The sequence below is a fragment of the Calliphora vicina genome, chromosome 1 (genome assembly GCF_958450345.1).
Source record: "Calliphora vicina chromosome 1, idCalVici1.1, whole genome shotgun sequence".
NCBI lineage: Eukaryota > Metazoa > Arthropoda > Insecta > Diptera > Calliphoridae > Calliphora > Calliphora vicina.
Window position 1 is genome coordinate 80,881,338 of NC_088780.1, and position 22,853 is coordinate 80,904,190.

Below are 22,853 nucleotides of genomic sequence, written 5' to 3' on the forward strand. Positions count from 1 at the left end.
GTGCACTCGCGATAATATGAGCTAATTAAAACCAGGCCAGTTCACTTTTGCAAGATTGGTCATATTTGCGAATGGCATCTAATTCCCATCTACAGCTAGGAAAGTCTAAAAATTATTAAGCAGTTGAATTAGAATTTAGCCACTACCCTATTGATTTAGATTTCAACTCTGTGTAGATAGATAAAATACGTTAAAAAAAAACAAAAAAATTAGCTGTTCATATTAGCTTAGTTCACTAAGGACGGGTAACTTATTAAATTTTAAACATAGTTTTGGCTTAATCAAAAATTGAAAAAATATATTTAAACATAAATATATTAACTATGTTTAAAATGTTGATAAATTACCCGGCCTAAGCTCATATTTTAGGGTACCCTATGGAAGTAAAAACTGTTCATATTTTGGGGTGTTCATAATATCGCGAGAGCACAAAATTTTCTTAATAATAAACACTTAAAAAATAATAATACAATAACAAAAGTCAGTTTCTTAGATATAAAAGTAAAAGTGTTTTTATTCATATATTTCGGATCATCATTGATAACGGAGTGGATATAGCGTTGTCCGTCTGGTTGTTAAAATTTTTAAAATAGTTAGATAAAGTTAATTATTTTATATTTCTACATTTCGTTTTCAATTTTGTTATATTCTTTTAATTCACGTGTATAGTAATTTTACTTGATATTTTTACAATTTTTTAGTCTGTAAATAAAAAATGTCGTATCTCTAAATATACGTCATCGAATAGTATCAAAGGTTCTAAAATAACATGAAATTTCCTGTTAATTGTTTAAAATAATCAGCAGAATTTTATTTTATTAGGTAAATTTAAATTATTTATTTTTATGGAGATTTAAACGAGAATCGCACATTAATGACTCTTTAACTGTCTCATATTTCTTCTGAGAACCTTCATGCGTCAAAGTCAAACGTTGTTGCACCATACGTTTGTTCAAACCAATTTCCTTTGCTTCAGTTACTAGTTGTTCATAGTCATTATTATTGAACTGATTTTCAAATTTATTCAAAAATCTTTGCAGTGACTTTGATTCCGTTGTTAGCTAAAACAAAAAACATTCACATATTTCGATTTTATTTTAATATTTTTACAACCGACACCATACTTACATCTTCATATTGACGTTGCAAATCATTGAGAAGGCCGACAAAACGGGATTTTAAATCGAATAGGCAGGCATTGTAGGCAGTCCATGATTCTTCATAAGTCAGTTTACGATTTTTATACGCCACCAAATAAGGAGCAAGAAAATCAGCTGGTTTGGCTTTTAACTCACGTTGATAGACTTCTTCATCGGCACACTGAAAATAAATTTGTAATTTGTGTACACATTATTCCACATGAACAATAAAAATATCATAAAACTACGGGGGTTGGTCAAAATGTCGGTGACTTTTTTAATGAAACACAGGTTTTTGGATAAAAAATTATTTTATTTTTCAACATATGTATTATCATTTGAGCGCTATGCACTTTGTCCAACGTTTCTCCAATGATTTTATATTCGGAGTCAAATCTCTTTCTTGCCGAGACATGTCTTCAGGTTTGGAAAGAAGAAATAGTCACTCGGAGCTATATCTGGAGCAGAGGGAGCATTTCGTAGCCTAAATCATCGATTTTTCCCATGGAAACAGCACATGTGTGTATACTTTTGTTCACCCGATTGTGAGCAAACGCGGCAGCCAACATGCGGAAAGCTTTCTCATACACAAGTGCTCATTCCAAATTGAAACCACTGAGCTATGTGAGATGCCTATGGCTTCCACATTCTCTCGTACTTTCAATTTCCGATCGGCCAACACCATATCGTGTTTTTTTTTTTCAATTGCTTCGGTCGTAGAGATATCAACTGGGCAACCAGAACGTTCGGCATCTTCCGTGCTTGTACGGCAGAGATCCCATAGTATTTATTAGGGTATTCATTCGAGTAATGATCGTTAGATTAATCGAATAATTTCTTACGAATAATTAGAACAATTTAAAAATTACAATTTTCGAATAACGAATCATTCGAACAGTTTTATGTAGAATAATCGAATAAAACAAATAAATGTACGCGTATTTACGCGACTTTTTTTACGCGATTTTTATATAACGCGGCAACAAACAACAAGAAACGAAAAAAACACAAGCGAATAACAGATTTCTTTTTTGAAAACTTCGTTAATTTTTATAAATTTTTTGTTATGTTTATGTATTGGAATATTTTGTTTTTTTATTTTAATTGAATTTTTTTCCTTAATTTTCGATAAGAAATATTATTTTTTTAGTTGAGTTTTTTTACTTTACTTTTGTTTTAAGTATGTTTTTAAAAGTACAAATAAAATAAGTTTACTTAAAGTATATATCTTCGCCTTAAATGCAAACGGACGTAACTACATTTTTATTGTTTTTGCAGGATACGTTATAAAATCAATAATAATTGGCAATTGTTCAATCAATAAAAACTCGATTTTGAATTTTTGTGTGTTGTTGTTGTAGCAGCAGTGTTTGCTGAGTTGACAGCCCTTGGCCGAGTGAACTCGGGTCATTCCGGTGCGTAGAACCGGCTGTCGTGGGAATGTTTTTTTTTGTGTAGTTACATCCGCTTTCATTTAAGGTGACGATATGTATGTACATATGTGTTTTCTATTTAACGCGATTTTTAGGTCCAAATTTCTTTTTTGTTATGTGACTGATGTATTGTTTTACGCGAAATAAAAAATTACTGGTCCCACAAAAGCATTTCGTTCTAAATTAGAACCTCGTTTTACGCGAATTTGATTTACACGCTACTTTTTTGGGCCCAACAAATCGCGTAAATGGAGGCCTACCTGTATATATTTAAATTTATTAAATTGTTAAATTAAAATGTTTCATAATTCCAAATTGAAATAAGTAAGAATGATTTACAAAAATTGTATTGTTTCTGAAATTGGACAAATAACTAAAGATAACTGTAGATGAGTGGTCCGAAGCTCCTTCTATAAATATTACTGCAAGAAGTTACAATTCTAAAAACAAGTCTTTCGAAATGTTTAATTTAGGACTTGAACCAATGAAAATAAGAGGTACGGAATAAATTTTTTGTTATTTAGTAAAAAAAAAGGCTGAGAAATGATATCATAACGGACATTTTAGCGTCTAAACATGAACATATGCTGGCGAAATATTAGCTGATCAAAATATTAACCAAGGCGAATCTAATAAGGTGACAGCGCCACGGCAATAAATACAATACAAGGCAAAAACAACATGCTTTTTGCTTTTGTGAGAAATTCGTCCAAATGTCAAAATCAGCTGTCATTTATAAATACAAATTGTAAACAAATATTTATAATTATTTTCAAAGTTTTATCAGAACCAAAAGAAGAAAATTCTGAATAAAGACAACTTGTATATCATATAATTCACATGATGCTGTAAAATTCCGATATTTGGATGTTGTTTTAAGTAGAAAAAACTACCATATAATTATTTTATGTATGTACACCAATTTTACACAATTAGTGCAAAAGTATGAATGTGTGAGTTTTTGCAACTGTTACTTGCATGTGTATACGCCAGTTGAGGATCACATTAATAATGATTACGATATAAAAAGATGTCAAAATAATTTTTTTTATTGATATATGAAAACCCTAGCAATGTTCATTATCGTTTAGTTTTTTTTGCATTTTATTATATTGCATCAGAATTGACAGGTAACAAAAAAGCCTCTTTTAAATCTAGTTAATTTTTTGATTTTTTTTAAATTTTCAAAAATGAAAAACAAAATATTTTAGTAACATTTAGTTTCCATATGCTAAATTCCCAATTTAATTTACAAATTCACTGAAATTTATTGTTGGGGGATAAGCTAGTTCCTATGCACATTTCACTGGTTACTTAGATCATCAGGAAACCTTTTCCCAAAATACTTTAGAAAAACTAAAGATATTATACAAATACTAGCTGTCCCGGCAAACGTTGTTCTGCCATAGCTCACACAAAGTTTGAAGACACCCACTATAATAGTAATCCAGATATGCATTAATAAATTGTTACTTTGTATGGGAGGTGCCATGCCCATTGTTCCTATATAGGTCAATTGTAAATCTAAACCATCCAGGGGCCCACTGAAACACACACAACAAATTTCATCGAAATCGGCCCAGCCGTTAAGGAGGAGTTCAGTTACTAACACACGTGCAGAAGAATTATATATATAAAAATATTGTACAATATCGGCCCTTTTTTACTCAAAAGAAAGCTTAGATCTTCTCCTTGAAGTCATTTTTGGTAAATAAATGTTTTGTTACTCAAAACATAGAATTTTTGATCTTTTTTTTTGGCAAAATCAAAATTTTTTTGATTTTTTTTGTTTTTTTGCAAGATATAAGATTTTTGACTTTTTTTTTGTCAAATTTTTTTTTTTCAAAATGCGCCCATTTTTTTAATTTGGTTTTTGCTCAAAAGAAAGCTTAGGTCTATTCCTGTCTTAGTGGGATATATGAATATCAAAATAAATGTTTTAACTCAAAAATTGTATGTCTTGAAAAATTGTGTCTGAATTACTATCCACCTTGGTGCAAATTTCATCCCGATCGGAAGACTTCGATTTCAAAAGTTGGTTCACTTGACATGAAATCCCCCATAATTTAATTTTATTTGGAACAAGGATGACAATTTTTATTTATGAATATTTTTTAATGATATTTTATAGTTATATAGACTTTTCTATTGAAAATGTAAAAAAAATTTGAAATTTGTTATCAGGATGGGATTTTTGAATTTTTTTGGTTATAATATCGACTATGCGATTTGAGAATTTTTGTCCCAATTTTGAATTTTACATAAAAAATATGCGTTTATGTGATGCACCTTATTGGTATCAATTTTTTTTCATTTTAAATATTCAATGTAAAGTTGGCTTTCAAGAAGTTTAAATTCCTTATACAGTGGTCGACATAAGTCTAAGAACGACCACAATTTTTGCCACTTTATGAGAGATAAAAAAATTATAATGCAGTTTTGTTTGAAATCTATTTTTATTGCTATGCACCAAAAAAAATGTTGTTGCAATGTAAACTTCCAAAATTATTCATAAAAAACAATAAAAAAAACATTGACAAAAGTCTACATGCGACCACAGCATGTCCTGGTTTTTTAGAATACTAACAGATAATCAATGCAATTTATTAAGTCTAGTTTAAAAAATATTCAGTTACTTTGAAAACACTGGTACAGTTAAAAACAAGCTGCGAAGTGGTCGCCCAAAGAAACTACATCGTAGAGATGTAATCTTCATTTTAAAAGAAGTCAACAAAAACCCAAAAGTAAATACCACAAAATGGGCCGAATAACTCGCAACAAGATCAGAAGTTATTGTTTATCCACGAACAATTCAAAGAACCTTAAATAATAATGGCAATTAAAGCAGAAATCCTCGTAAATTAGCGAACGGATCGTAAACTTCGTTTGGAGTTCGCCCAAAAGCACTTTGAAAATTACAAGGAATTCTGGAAGCGAGTTTTGTTCACTGATGAGTTGAAGTATAACATATTTGGAAGTGATGGGAGAGATAAAGTATGGCGCAAAACAAATACAGCAATGGATTCGAAAAACTTACTCGCTACAGTTAAGCATGGTGTTGGCAGTGTGATGGCTTGGGGTACTGTCGCTGCTTCTGGATTAGGAAGTTTGTGATTATTGAGGGTAATATGGATCGTTATCAGTACAAAACAATTTTGGAACGGTTGATATTTTAACTCTTGGTTAAAGTTGGATTTTTCAGCAAGATAACGATACGAAACATACGTCTCAAATTGTCAAAGATTGGCTACTCTACCATTCCCACGACAATTATACATACCACCTCAAAGCCCGGACTTAAATGTTATTGAGTACGTGTGGGAAATTCTACAACGGAAGATCCGAAAACATCTTATTACTTGAGAACCAATGTTAAAGGAGAAGCTTCCAGAAGAATGTCAAAATATAAAGTCCGCAGAACTGGAAAATTTAGTTACGTAGATGCCCGTGGTGGCACAACGAAATAATGAATTTAATGAAAATTTGTATTCGCTGAAAAATGTTTATTTAGTGTACAGATCATATGTAGACTTTTGTCAACATATTTTTTTTAAGTTTTTGTGAATAATAATTTAAATTAATTATAAATTTAGCGATATTTTTTTGTTATATTGCTAAAAATGCATTTGAAATAAAACTGCATCATTACTTTTACTTATTATGGTTTAGAAGTACGCGAGTTACGAAAATAATGGTCGTATGTAGACTTTTGTCGGTCACTGTACATCTTCTTAGAAATTTTATAGATAACTTAAAAAGAAAAAAGTACTTTTTTCCTAAAAAAAGCAAAAAGTCGCCTTTTTTAATTTTTTAAATTCAAGTGCATGTAGTTCTGGACGTAGTCAGTATTTTTAAACAATTGTTTTTTGATTTTGCACATACGTTTGCTGTTAGTCCAATATCGAGAAATATTTCGACCCGCTGCATGTTGGGTTCAAATGGTATAAAAGTGGCGATTAATTGAAATTTAGAAATAAAGTTTTTATAATAAATTTTGGTATAGGGTAAAAGTAGATAAAATTCTACATCACTAGCTGTAAAAATAAATCAACTAAGTTGTTTACTTTCTTTTCAGTGAGCGGTCAAAGTTAGCAAATTGCTGTTTTTAAAAAAAGGGAAAAAATTGGAAATTTTACAATTCAAGCGATTATTGTTAGTATAAAATCTATTAAAAGTAAATCTTTTATAATGGAACCTTCAACATCAGGTATTAAATTATATATTAAAATTTTTTTTTTATAAAAATTATGCGTATATATTTTTAATATTTTTTTTTAAAAAAGGTCCAAAATTGGGATAATTTCCGCATTTAATGGACCACAAGTATTAAGTTAGTATTAGTTGAAATTAGTTTTAAAGATTTTACAATAGTATAGGCTATCAGCTTATATTTAAAAAAAGTCCAGACAATGCCCGGCGATTTTTTTATTTTAATTTTTGTGTAAAAACTCTGGTTGTCATTTATTTAACAACACAAGTAAATGATAACAACGATAAAGATAGTGATGATGATAATGATGAAGAAGATTATAATAATGATGATGAAATTTACATTATTTTGTGAAAAACAAAAATTAAAATTTTAATTAAATTTATACTAATATACAGTGGTGGCCAGGAATTTAAGACAAAAATTGTTTGCTAAATTCCATGTAATTGTCAATTATTTTTTCAAATATTTCCACAAATATGTATGCATGAGGACTGTTTTAACACACAAATGTGTTTTATTCGACTGTGTCAATTCATACATATTCACCATGAACACATACAATTTTTCTACAACTTGACCAAAAAATTTTTTTTTTAAATAAACATATTTTCTCACATTTATATCATTACAATTTTATTATTATAAAATATTCGGACCAAATTTCGTATTTTTAGTTCCATTAGTTTCGGTCATATCATGTTATTAACAGCGGATGTTCGCTGAGGTGGGTCAACGGATTTCCACATATCTTGGTCCATATATGTATGTTTTACCGATTTTTCCAAACATTTTTCAGAAACTAGAAACATTAATAATAAATTTCATACCCTTAGAAGTCCTTTTATTTTGGCTCTATCGCACTTAAAATTCAGTTGATGAAAAAAATTCAAGTATTTGTGTTAAATTGGTGGCCACCACTGTAAATACATATACTAAATCTATTATTAGAATTTTTTAATAGCACATTAATTATGCTTTAATTTCCAATTATACTCATTAATTTATCACCAGGGCAACCAAAAATATGCAATATCATATTTTTTGCTGTGCGTCGTATAAACATATGAGTTAGTTATTTATCCGTTTCAGACAATTTTAAGAATTTTGGCATCGATTTGTTAGTGCATATTTTTGCATATTTTGCCCTTTACTGCATATTTTAGCTTATTTTGCGTTTTATAGCATATTTAACTCATAACTGCATATTTTTGTTGGATATTTTCTTTTATTTTTATTTTATTTTATTGTCCTTATATAATTTTATTGTTTGTATTGTAATTTTTCATTTCTATATTTTACTATTTTGTTAAGGTGCAATGATAATTGGCCTAAGTTACTTAAATAAAAAATAGAGTACCCATAATCACTTATATTCATAGAATTTTCGTTGATTTAAGGGAGCTTAGTTTCCATATATTTCAATTAAATTAAAAATATACACACAAATATTAAAATTTAACAAATAGTAAAAATACGTAAAAAATTAAAAGAAAATTCCAAAATTGTATGTTATTATGGGCAACTTCTTAAAAAATTGTTGGATACATTTAAAAGAAGGAATTTTAGTCAGCTTGAGATTGAAACAGTTATGTTTGGGCATTAATAGTTTACCACTAATGTAAAATTAAACAAGTATTCAACAGACGTTCAGAATATTAAGATCTATCGAAAACCTCGCGTTCAAAACCCGTTGATATATTTTATAGGGTATTCGAATTATTCGATTTTTCTCTTGTTCGAATAAAACGAATAATTCGAATAAGAGATTTTAACTTGTTCGAATAATTCGATCACACGTTTAAAATTAATCGAATTATTCCAATAATTAAAATTTTTTAAAAAAGTAAAGAAAGAAGTTTTGAGTCGGTTTTTTAAAATTTTATTGTTAAAGAAAAACAAAAAATAACGTTAAAGTTAACAATTCAAGTAGTGATAATGTTAAAAAACATTCGAAAACAAAGTCTATCATTAAATTTTCAACAGAAATATTCCAATCAGATTAACTCCCGAACAATCTACAAAACAATTGATTAGCAAACCCATTAGTTTCCGTTTTGGAGCTATGCTTTAAAAAATGTGAGCTAGTTGGACATGATCCTGAATTCCAATACATTATTCATTAATTCTGGTTTAAATTGAGTAACTAATTCTTTAGTAAATTAATTATTCACTATTTCTGAATTATTTATAACAAATTGTATTATACATCAAGCTCTATCAACGTTGCAGAATCTTTGCTTAATAAAGTGGTCTTGGGAAATTAATCAATAAAGGGAATCTGTCCAAAGTTTGATATCATTGTCAGTGAACGTGGCTAATTTGAAGTCAGGCCCTGCATTGACGCATTTAAAAATACGCAAAAAGTTTATTACCATGTTAGACAAAGATGTTCAACGATGTTAAAAATCATGTATAGATTTATTTTCAAGTCCTTTTAAATGGTTCAAGTCCTAAGTTAAAAATTTTGAAAGATTTGTTTTTAGAATTGTAACTTTTGCAGTAATATTTATATATTTATCGAAGGAGTTATCGGAACACTCATCTACAGTGATCGAAAGTCCCTTTGTCTTTAGTTATTTGTCGAATTTCAGAAACAATGCAATTTTTGTGAGTTATTATTACTTATTTAAATTTGAAATTATGAAAATTTTTAAGCAATTTAATAAATTTAAATATATATGAACATTTATTCGATTATTCTACATAAAATTATTCGATTTATTCGTTATTCGAAAATGGCCATTTTTAAATTGTTCGAATAATTATTCGTAAGAAATTATTCGATTAATCGATCATTAGTCGAATGTATACCCTAATATTTACACAACTTGTAAACAAATTTATTAAGAAATCGTTAAAAAAGTATATACGTGGATATCGATAAACGATACAATGGATGAGAAAGGAAGAAACATAGGAAATGTCACGGTATTTTGAGTCCCACTGATAAAACTTGAACAAAAAGTTTTTTTTAATTGCCGCAGTCTTAAATAGAACTAATCATTCCACTATTGTAAGGCTCTTTTATAATTCTATTTAAATTTTAGAAGCCGAATTCAGATGTTAATCTAGGTACATGATGAATGCTCCAAAATCCTTTGCAATTTTTTACCAAACAATTACACGCTATTCACAGAGTTTTTGAAACATTATTCAAATGATAAAAAAGCTTTATATAGAATAGAAACATTTGGAGAATTATTGGGTACATCCTCAGTAGAGATCCTATAAACATTGGGACACATGGATTGAGAATGTAAAATATTATGCCACTAATTACTAAAAAAAGTTTGAAGTATTAAGCAGTTTAAAATATGGGACAAATCAATTGACTATGATTGTCTAAGAAACTCGGAAATCTAAAACAAAGATTTAGTTAAAAAAATTTAAAACTTAAGTTACACATAGTAATTTATTGCTAAATATAATAAAATGAATTGAATCTAACTATTTTCATGTAGTGCCAAATTCCCTAAAATCGATATTTAATCCTATAATAACCAATTTTAGTTTATGAGCTCAATATTTTATTTACTTCATATATATTTTTTAATGAAATTTTGAAATCAAACAATAATAACCAACTATTTTAAAGTGCATATCTTTTATATTTTAAGAGCATATTTTTCGTTTTTAAGTGCATATTTTATGCGCATAAAACACTTTTTTTAGAGCATATTTTTGGTTGCCCTGTTTATCACTTTCCATTCCAAAGTTACAGAATAAATTGTCAACAAAGGTATATTTTTCCAAAAAATTATTATTTTTTTTAACAATAAAGGGTTAAACATTTTTTAAACCTTTTTTCTAAAATGCTGTGTCTTTATGTGCTTATAATAACTCATCAATAAAAAATATTATATTTTAAAACTACGGCTTCTATGAATTAATCGCCACTTTGGGTACTAAGCTGTAAGAGATAATTGATAGTTACAGTTTTTTTTAGTAATCGACGAGGAGATTCTATATACATATATGGAAATCGGCACGCAAGCGAAGAAATAGGATAGTTTTAAAAATTAAACATACCCGAGGTGTCCTACTTTGGGGACCCCTGCCCGCGCCCCTGATTGGCCCAGGAGATCCAACTTCAAAACACTTCCTCTTTGTGCGTGTGAAATTTCATTCAAACCGGACTAACCGTTTATAAGTTACAGAACTATACCCCTCCAACCAACGTCTTAAGATGTGAAATATCTTGCTGTAACTGGTTTATGGTCTAATTTTAAAATAGTTTTACTAAAAGTGTTTTAATATTTGAAAACACGCAAGAAATTTCTTCAATTTAGCATATAAGGATTTATTATAAACTACCGATTTGTAATGGTTAAAAGGTAACCATAATTTGGATTTCTTCGTTATTTTTAATTATAACTATTAATAATTTAGGTGAAAATTACATTTATAATAAAATTTACACAAATTTGAAATAAGCTGATAGAGATTTAAAATTCTGATTGTTTCATAAACTCTATTATTGAAATAAAAAAATTATATTGGGTTTAAAACTTAAAAATGTCTTAATAACTTAGATGTCATATTGAACATTATAGTGTAAACAACAAAGTTTCTTTTTGCTTCGATAATGTCGAATTTTGTGGTAACAAAGCGTCAAAATCATTACTTGAAATGATGAAATGGATCCATAACGATAACCCGAAGCGTAAGCTATCATATGTGAAGGCCGGCCAACCAGCCGAATCTACACCAAAGACAAATATCCATGGCGCTAAGGTAATGCCCTGTATTTGGTGGGACCAAAAGGGTCCTATCTATTATGAGCTGCTGAAACCTGGCAAGGTGACCACAGGGAACCTGTACCGTAATATTCCATCCATTCATTCCAATATTACATCATGACAACGCACGGCCACAAGTTGCAATACATGTTCAAAAGTATTTAGAATGAAGTGGCTGGGAAGTTTTGCCTCACACGTCTTATAGTCCACAGCTTGCCCATATATTTCGATCGATGCAGAGCGCTCTCTCTAGGATACTCTTCATTTCAGAACAGAGTATTCTAAACTGGCTTGATTCGTTTTTGGCCTCAAAAAATGAGTATTTCTTTTGGCGCGGAATCCATATGTTAATGTCCAATATTTTTAATAAATTTTTATTGTACAAATATTCCAAAACAAAAGCTGTAACAGTATCTACGATTATATCGGTAATGGTAATTGCAGTTATAAACGGTGACGATAACTTAGCGGTAACGGTGCCCTACGTTCATTATACAATATAGACTTCATATTGCATAAATAGGCATTGTGGGACAAATGTTATTAAGATAATGAAAACAATTTTTTGTCCCGAGTAAGTTTTGAAAATACCCCAATTTTTCTCATATTTTGAAAATTGTGACGATTTTTGTGTAGATAAACTGGAAACCCTAAGTATGCGTGATTTCTTTGGGGCATGAGAATTTAAGAAATTTACAATGAATTTAATTAGTACAAATCATGTCATAATTACTTCAATGAATGTATTGTTGTACGTAGAGTAAGTACACTTGTATATATTCAATTATCTAGTTCAAACTCAACCATTCATTATTTCACTCACTCATTCATTCATTAAAGGTGTTCAAAATCATTCAAAACATATCCAAACATTATAATAATCATGTGTATTATAAATGAATTAATGTAAAATATTTAAGTATTTACTTATTTGTTTATGTAGCCATAGATATTATACACAAACAAACAACACAGACATGTTTACATACCCTGTCGGACTTTGAGGTATGTAACTCAAAATCAAGTTGACTTATTGCTAACTCATTTACAACTGACTGCTGAAGTTACTCAAACTTGATGCAGAGATGATATATTTGTTTTTATAACATCTGACTTCTTCCCGATAAGTATTGATCTAATTTTTTAGCCACTCAATGCTGATACAGATACTCAAAATTAAGTTGACTTATTTTGAGTTAGCTATGTATTTACAACAACTGACTTTTAGTAATTCAAAAATTATGCATCTATTGTGCATCTATTGCCTTTTATATCAGACGTCTTCTCGTCAAGTATTGAACTAAATTGTTGCTCACACAAAGCTGATGCTGACATAAACATGAGACAGAGTAAAAAGCTAGCTGAAACTTATGCAGAATGAAAAAATTTAACAAGGATAATATGGTAGCTTTTTAGTAATCTGTGACTCGTTTTTGATTGATCATGATTTAGGTTTATGTTCACTCAAAGTCCGACAGGGTAAATAAGTATATACTTAATGGTATATAATGCAGACATTTACGTATGTATGTATACATGTATGTATTGAAGTCTACCCCCATAAATGAATCTGATTAAGTGATTGTCTACATTATTATAACTATTTATGTATGTATGTTTATTAGGATGGCCCCGTTTGTCTAAAATAGTGTTGGCAATATAGGACAGGTATTGGGAAGTCGGTATTTTGAATTCAAAAGCATTTCAAATACCGAAATTTCGAAATTCATGGATTATTTTATTGAATGGAGGTATGTAAATATGATAAGCAAACATATTATCTTTTGTTAATTGCATCGTTGCATATTTGTTTTATTATTATATCAACAAAAACATGCATTACAATATAATGAATTAAAATGCAAATATAATTACAGTTCACTACTTTTACATTGGCATTATAACTGATTATTTTAGCACTGTGATGTCACAAACAGGTACTTAAATAAGATATTATTTCGATGATATCTCAATGACTACTTGATACTCTGTGACAATAGCAATTTCAATCTCTACAAATTTAAAAAAAATATATAAATTATTTTTAAAAATATGGACAAGTTCATTTTATGTATAAACTATGTCCGGACAACACATGTGAATACATCTTTCTACGAACGTGTGGATTGAACATGACTTCCTCCCAAAGCCATTCGGGAAAGAACTTTTTCATATTCTTTTAGGATTGAATTAATTTTATAATTCTATTTTTTGAAAATCTGCTCAAAATCCATCAGACCTTACTAAACTAATTCTAAGTAATGCAGATGGTATGTAGTGGCCACTGGAAAGTGAGTTGTTTAGTAATTGCAAGTCATTACATAGTATTTGCTGGAATTATTACAAAAATGCACTATAAAATTTCGTTTAATTTTTGAGTTTTATTTCATTTGAACTTTCTTTGAATATGAAGCAAGAATCCGAAAAAGAACTTATAAAACATTTAGTAAGTTTTATAGAAGACAATAAAAACGTTATATAACTTGGAAACTTACTTTCTGCGCTATGTTTTCCTAACATGTAATAAAGCTTCAGTTCAGAATATAACCAATATGATATCATTATTATATTATTTGACATTGTTTGTTCTTATAAAAGTCATCCAAGATTAAATAAATATTTGTTGAAAATAGTCGTTACGTTTTTCCCTCAAATATTTGATCAATGTGAACATACCTTAATATTATGTTTTGTTTTAAACATGATCAAAATTGGTATAAAATTATAATTATTATTTTGAAAAGTATATACTCGTAGTGTACAAAAAAAAATAATTTTGCAAAATCAATCAACACATCAAAAAGCTAGTAAATTTTATTAAAAATTTAAGTTGACTCAGTATGAATGCATATTATTTATGTATGTATATTGGAGTTCGTTTGTGACCAGGTCACTTCATTTGTTTTTCGGGTATCATAATTTTTCTGAAGAGTTTTGCGTAAATAAAAATAATGGCGTCCTTCTTTTTTTTTGAAAATTATCACTCCTTGAAGTGGTTCAACGCACCTAAAGACGTGGATTTGGAGCACATTTTTCTGTAGAGCAAAAACGGTTGAATAATTTGCAAATCTGATTTCACCAGTCGATTCTGCATCAAAAATTAATACAATTGATAAACCCACCACAGTCAAATCTCATAAAAAAAACGATTTTTTTATTTTTTACACATGCACGATGAAAAGGCATTTTAAGCTTAGCAAAACGGTACCATTTTTTCCTTTCATAATACAATTTCATTGTATAAATAAAAATTGTATTACATTTTCAAAAAATACAAATGATTTTTGTGATTTACGGTCGGTATTCATAATTTTTTTAAAACAATTCAAAAGCTATTTATTTTTATTTAAACAATAATTGTGAAGAAACTATAAAAAATATATAAAATTTGCAAAAAAAAAAACATCAATAATTAACAAAAAAAATGTTGAATACTACCGTATGGAATGTATTTTTCAAAATGATGCCTTGACAAACCGGATGGATTTAATATTTTAAATTTGAAAAGTATTAGTACACAGTATTGCCGTCTATAAATGCCTTTTACAGCTCAATCATAATTCTGGTGATTTTAAAACTTAAACTATTTAATTCTTGGTATAATTTAAAGAGTCCTAACTGTTGGGAACTCTGTTGTATAATTTTTGGCGATTCATAGATAATTATTTTATGTTTCTGCACAAAAATATATGTAAATATGATAAATTCACTAACTACTGCAACCGCAGTCACTATTTATACACACTGCCATATTCATTTGAGTAGTCTCGATTGTTCTTAAAGTTCAAAACTAGTATATTCGAATTTTAGAGCTTTCGATGTTAATGTTAGCAGCATAAACATTTAGTGTTGCCATACTTACAAACAATGCTAATAATTGCGTGCGTCAACATTGTTGATAAGTCCCTTTTTACAATGCAGAAATTGAAAGGCAGACTTTTTTTTATTCTCTTTTGAACTTGCCTAAACCTTTTACAATAGCGAAATTAATAGACAGACATTTTTCGTTTCCTTTTTTCGTTCTTTTTCGCAGTGTGAATATTTACATTGTCAAATGTATTTAAACATTGATGTGAGAAAAATTATATGAAGCAAAAACATGAAAACTGCGAAAAGTGGAAAAGAGAATCAAAAAATGTCTAGTACAGATAGTCGTGTACTACACACTCTAGCTCTTCAACCCCTCGCCTACAAACTTCATCTGTCTGCTTTTCAATTTCTGCATTGTAAAAGGGGACTAAGTAGAAGCTTCTACTGATGGACATATTTATAAACACCGATAAATTCAAATCGCTATTGCAAATTCGTAACAATATCATATAATTATAATAGTTATACAACAACAATATGATTATATCAAAACATATTATGATTCTATATCAACCCCAATATGATAATTTAAAAACATTACAGATGATATGATAATATTACGGTCGATCATAGACCATCAGCTCATTAATAAAATGATTATTTTTATACCTATAAGATGACATGACGATATAATGGAGTAATTGTGATCATTTCGTGATCAAAAATACACCAGAATTACACAAAATATTCCAGATTACACGACTCTTGCACTATAAGCAACTTCTTCTCGAAAAACCTTGGGTTAGTTGAGGCCCTCTCATTTCATACATTGATCCTTTCTGTTAATACAAACGCCTCAAATAGCATGTTGGAGAAGTGTGTACATCCAATCCAATGGGTATCGTATTCTTTAGGCTATAAAAATCACAGCTAACTGGCGGAATATCAGGATGAGTATAATGTACACTAGGGTGGTTTTTATGACAGGGCAAAATTTTTTTCTTAAAATGTTTAAGTGCTCACATCTATTATTGTTCATTTAAATGTAAAAATAATTTTTTCATACTTTTATACTCTATTATGATGTCAATAAATCCCAATATGATGATCAAAAAATTCTGAAATTTGTTTAACAAAATTTTTAAAAATTTGAAAATGGATATTCGAAACAGACGTTAAAATTAGTAGTCATTTTTAAAACTTCGAGGCACTTTCGGCACGGGAAAGCAAAGTCCGATTAAGCTAATCAATTTTATAAAACCACCCTAATGTATACTATACATTGTACAGTCGTTTATATGAGGCAAATCAAAAATTTAGAGAATTTAGCAAAACATATTTCAAAAATTTGTTTCTAATGACACGAACACCATTTTGTAAGATATCATATTAATGAAAAAACATCTTTCTCTTTAAAGTTTTAAAGCTTTTATTTAATTTTTATTTATTTTTTAGAGTGCCTCGATAGACCAGTCGATAGTGTGCTGGACTATTAACCTGAGGGTTGCGGGTTCGATTCCCGTCAGAGACTCTGGGTGTATCTGCAGATAAGCAAAACGCTTCGCAGTTTGTGTTTGTTTTTTTAAAAAAAAAAAAAAAATCAGTTTTAGCCATTCCCCAAAACTATTGATTTTCGTCACATATTGAAGTCAAGCATCGATTAAATTCCAATAACGAGTGTAGCCCAGGATATTTTTTGTGGTTCGGGACGGATATTAGTTTAATATATTATGTATACTGGTTTCCTAATTGTGGTGGCGCAATGTAATATGAACTGTGTCAATAATATGTTTTTTTTGACATGATACCTCGGTAACATTTTTTTTAATTTTGGCAACCCTAATATATATTTATAAATACGTATGTATTTACAATCATATGAATACGTTTAAATTATGTGTCTGTGTTGGTGTGTGTGTGTGTTATTGTGTGTACATAACAAAATGTACATATATTGTGTGTGCATGTGATTATGTACATGTTTGTATATACTTAACCAGCTGATTATATGTGTCAAGTATATAATTAGAAAGTCATTGCTCTGCTCATTAAAGTTCAAGGTCCCATGATTCATTTGAAATTAGGCATACGTAAATGCTTACATTCACTCACACACACACTCTTGTATTAAATGAAGTTGAATTAAGAAAAGCTCTTAATACATGTGGGTATATACATATACACATGTACATATGTCTGCAAACAACTGGATTCATACATGCACATGTAGAAATGTGCAAATATGCCGCATAATTATGGCTACTTATTTATGTGCGTATGCACGAGTTTGTACACACTGACATAAGTACATAAGTATGTTTTTATATATAGATATACATATATCCATATAAGTATGTGTGGTATATAATAATTCGTTCATGTATATTACATATATATCTATGCACATACATGGATATAGATTTGTTTGTATCAAATTTCAATTTAACATTTCGACACATGTTAAAACAGGCACACAAACTGATAGTCATTCATTCATTCATAAATAGATGTGCAATGCATATACATATTATTTGTACATATGCATAATTATATGTTTGTATATGATTATAATAATATGGCAAATTAGTTGAAATTTAAATAAACATCAATTAACGTTACACATATTAAATGTTGTTGTTTGAGCATTTACATACAGTATTGGTATGGATATGTGTGTTAAATACACACACACAGAATGAAACACATACATATATAAAATTCAAAACAAAAAATGAATGCAACAAGTTAACTTAAGTTCATGCATAAAAAAACCTAGTAGATACATATGCAACTTCTTGTTTAGAGTGACGCGCAAACAAGTTTGCAAATGAACTTATGGACTCTAACTAGACCTACCCCCATTTTCTCAATCTCTGGTTATTTTTTATCGTGACAATAAACTGACAGTTCTCATACAAAAAAAGTTAATTGGAGGTTTATCGTTACGAAAAACGATAACCAGATATTGAGACTAGACTAGTAGAATTTCAGTTTTTCATTTTCTGATCTTTTCATCTTTTTTAAGGACTTCAATGTTTTAAGGATATACACATTTCTAAACAGTAATTTAAACATATCTACCCATTAGTTTTTGTCAATATGGAGCAAATAAAAGAGGACAATTTAGAAATTTTTTGATTTAATTTTTCAGGGCGAAATGTTCTTTTAAATTTTTATCCTTTCAAATCCTTGAGAACTTCCAATATATTATTCTTAAAAATATATATGTTCAAACCTTAAATTTTGTTATAGTTACTTTAGCCTAATTTAAAAAAAAAAAACAATTGTTGATTGATTTACCGATATTAAGGTTAGAAAAATACTGAACAGTACTTTTTTATTTGAACAAGGCCATATACGCGAAAGGGGGGTTAAGGGAAAGTGAAGCGAATACAAATATACACTATATTTGTACACATAGCCAATCCTTTCCAAATGACAACCTCACCCACTGCCCAGCTCGGACTTGGTGACCCCTGTTAACGCTAACGAGGCTCTGTCGAACGTCGGCCTGGCGGCACACTGGCAGCCCCAGCACCAGGATCGGGTGGAGAAGTCTAATCAGCTACTACATCCTAAATTGAATCGATTATAGAAACCGAAACAAATGAAAATAAACAACGATCTGATCAAATGATGACGACATTTAGCATGAAAAAACGGACTCGATTTGGAACCTGGAACGTAAGAACGCTATTAGAATCATCGCGACTAGCTCAAGTTTGCAAGGAATTTAAGAACTACAACCTACTAATCTTGGGGCTAAGTGAACTTCGCTGGCCAGATTTTGGTGAAACAACAACCACGGAGGGGCTCCATCTTCTATACTCCGGTAAACCAGCAAGTGACACAAGATCATCTGGTGTTGGTCTGCTGCTGTCAAGAGAAGCCCATAATGCCGTTATAAGTTGGAAACCATATTCAGATAGGATAATCTCAGTAAGGCTGCGCACCCGTGCACGTAACATGACATGTATACAATGTTACGCACCTACAGATGTTTCGGAATATTCTGTCAAAGAGGAATTCTACAGTCTACTCGATCGCGCAATATCGTCCTCGAACATCGGCGATATCTTAGTGGTAATGGGTGATTTCAATGCCCAAATTGGTCCTGACAACAGTAGTCTAGAGAATATAATGGGTACTCATGCACTGGGTAGACGGACAGAAAATGGTGAGCTTTTTGTCAATATGTGTGCGGCGAACAACCTCGTTATTGGCGGATCCTTATTTCCGCACAAACCTGTCCATAAGGTAACATGGGTATCTCCAGATCACGTAACTGAGAATCAGATTGATCATATAACAATTAGCCGTAACTGGCGCGGTTCTCTCCTGGACGTAAGATGCAAACGAGGTGCTGACATTGCAAGTGACCACCATCTAGTGGTGGCAAGTATGCGCATCAAATTAGCTGCAGTAGATAATAATGTCCCAACAATCCAGAAAAAATTCGACGTGCTCAAGCTTAGAAATCCGACAGTAGCCTCAAATTATAATAATGCATTACAACAATCCCTATCATCAACATCATTTAACAAGCGTAAAAACTGGCAAAATACTAAACGCATTATAACTGATGCTGCCAAAGCTCATATTGGGTATAAGGAACACATACGTAAACAGTGGATATCTGACGACACATGGTCACTTATAACGGAAAGAAAAGACCTAAAAGCCGCCCTCAACTCTGCCAAAACGCGAAACGTGAAAGCTAATCTTCGTTCGCAGTATACTGCTGCAGATCGTCTGGTAAAACGTAGCGCACGCAATGATAAACGCACTTGGGTAAGCAACATATCAACAGAGGCTCAACTGGCAACCGATACAAATCGCAGCGGGGATCTCTACAAGCTCGTTAAAAGGATAATAAACAAACCTAGCATATCTGGAAGGCCAATAAGAAATGACGATGGTGTACTCATAACATCCAAAGATGAACAGCGTGATCTATGGGCTGATTATTATTCTTCAATGCTCTCCCCGGGGCCAAACTACGACCCAATATGTAATTGTACTACCCACGATAACGTATTAAATATATCCACCACCACTCCTTCGTTATCTGATATTGTATGCGCAATCAAGACGCTCAAAAACAACAAAAGCCCTGGAAATGACAACATATCTCCAGAACTTCTCAAAATAGATCCTTATACAAGTGCACAAATCCTTTTGCCCTTAGTAGAAGATATATGGATTAACGAAAACGTTCCCGAAGAGCTTAAAGAAGGCATAATAGTAAAGCTACCTAAAAAAGGAGATTTAACTAGACGTAACAACTGGCGAGGTATCACGTTACTCAGCATGGTGAACAAGATAATAACCCACATAATAACGACAAGGCTGTCTGACGCTATAACACCACAACTCAGAATGCAGCAAGCTGGCTTTCGTCCGAATAAATCATGTATTGACCACATAAACACACTTAGAATCATAGTGGAACAGTCGGTCGAATGGCGATCGCCTCTATATCTGATATTCATTGACTTCGAGAAAGCATTCGATACTCTCAATCACAATGTGATTTGGAAAGCCCTTGAATGTAAAGGAGTCCCACAGAAAATTATTCAGCTCGTTAAGAGTATGTACATCAATGCAAGCTGCCGCATTCGACACGAAGGAAAGCTTAGCAGGAAAATTACCGTTGGTACGGCAGGGTTGTGTGATGTCACCACTGTTATTTAATATTGTGTTAGATATTGTTATGACCCAGGCTATGTCGGATAATAGAGGGATCGTATGGGGACTTCGAGACCGATTAGATGATCTGGAATATGCTGATGATATCTGCCTTCTCTCTCATCGGTACTCTGATATGACCATCAAATTACAACGTCTCACAGAGTTTGCTAAGAACGCTGGTCTCAGGATAAACATTGGCAAAACTAAAGTGATGCGAATTAACACAGATGTCGCAAATAACTTTACAATTGATAATGAGACCCTGGAGGAGGTTGACTCCTTCTGTTACCTTGGCGCTATTCTCACAACATCCGGTGGTTCAGGTGCAGATATTGCCAATCGGATAAGAAAGGCGACGCAAACCTATGGCCAACTCAATAAGATATGGAATTCTCCAATTCTCTCTCGCCGGGTCAAAATTAATCTATTTAATTCAAATGTTCGATCTACATTACTTTATGGCTGCGAAACGTGGAATGCTGCCCCTCGTGATATGAATGCCCTGCAAGTTTTTACAAACAAATGCCTTAGAAGAATTCTTCGAGTTTTTTGGCCACAGACTATGTCAAACAACAGATTATGGCATCTAACGAACCAATTACCTATAACGGTTGAAATACAAAGGCGAAAATGGAACTGGGTAGGTCACACCTTACGTAAGTCAAGCTCAGATATTGCTAGAACTGCTATTGAGTGGAACCCGCAAGGCAGCCGCAGAAGAGGACGACCAGCTCATACGTGGCGCAGACAAATTGAGATCGATGCTGCAAACATGCATACTAGCTGGAATGAAATTAAAAACATCGCTATGAACAGATCCAGATGGAAAGACTTTGTTAAGGCCCTATGCTCCTTGTAGGAACGACGGGAATATATATATATATATATACGCGAGAAACTAGATATTATATAGAGAAAAACTGTATACTCAGTTTGCTTTCATATCCCTTAGAATTTCCAATGCATATATGTATGTTTGTATATATTTTTCTCAATACTCGTCTACTTATGCCAGACTTAGCCGAATATTATAAGGCTTAAGGAACAAGATAGAGAAAAAAACCCTTCCCATCCATGACTTATTTCACCGAAATTGCGTACGAGGTTGCTGACGATATCTTCGTAGTTTTCAACTTTTGTATTGCCTATGAAATGCCTGCACGACCAGAATATTTTTAATGCTGATAACCGATACAAGGTTGCCATTTGTGGTCAGTGTAATGTAGATATTTGCGCCGACCTTTCCAAAAACACTAAATTGTTGTTTTTAAGATATACTGACTTCTCAGCAAGTCACTGTTACAATTTATATACACAGCACCATCTTCTAGAAGTCTCATGAATAATCTAATGGAAAAACTCGAATGTTTTATTTCCAAAATGAATACATAGAGTTTTTAAAGCTGCTTCAGAGTTTATGCTATCTTACTTATAAACAATCTTAATAATAGCGTTGTTGATATTATCAACATTGTTGATAAGTAGAGGCTTCTAATAATTGAAATGTTTATAAACATGATGATTGTTGCAATCAGCCGTTACATTCACATTGATAATGGAATTTCGTAACACTGTCACCCACTTAAGCCTGTTTGTCCCGAATAGGCACAGATTCAGCTTTCCCATAGTCTGCTAATCGTTCTAAATGTACAACCTTTATTTTAGATTTCGGGCTCTTATATTTCTGTATTCTGTAGATCACGTCGTTTAATTTCTTAATCACCATGTGTATGGTATATACAGCCATTTATTAACTGCATTATCCACAGTGCCCAATATGATTTCATCAATGGACTGTCATTAAAGATTTCATTGCGGTTTGGCCATC

General features: G+C 31.0%; 1 protein-coding gene across 1 annotated transcript in view; it reads right to left on the reverse strand.

The window, feature by feature from the left end:
* Positions 1 to 833: 833 nt before the first annotated feature.
* Positions 834 to 22,853, reverse strand: part of lobo (lost boys) — a 145,336-nt gene continuing 123,316 nt past the window's right edge. Inside the window, exons 7-8 of the mRNA XM_065500662.1 lie at positions 1,129 to 1,320; positions 834 to 1,061 (exon numbers count right to left, since the gene is read on the reverse strand). Of these exons, the coding sequence (XP_065356734.1) occupies positions 834 to 1,061; positions 1,129 to 1,320 (420 nt within the window). The remainder of the gene's footprint in view (positions 1,062 to 1,128; positions 1,321 to 22,853) is intronic.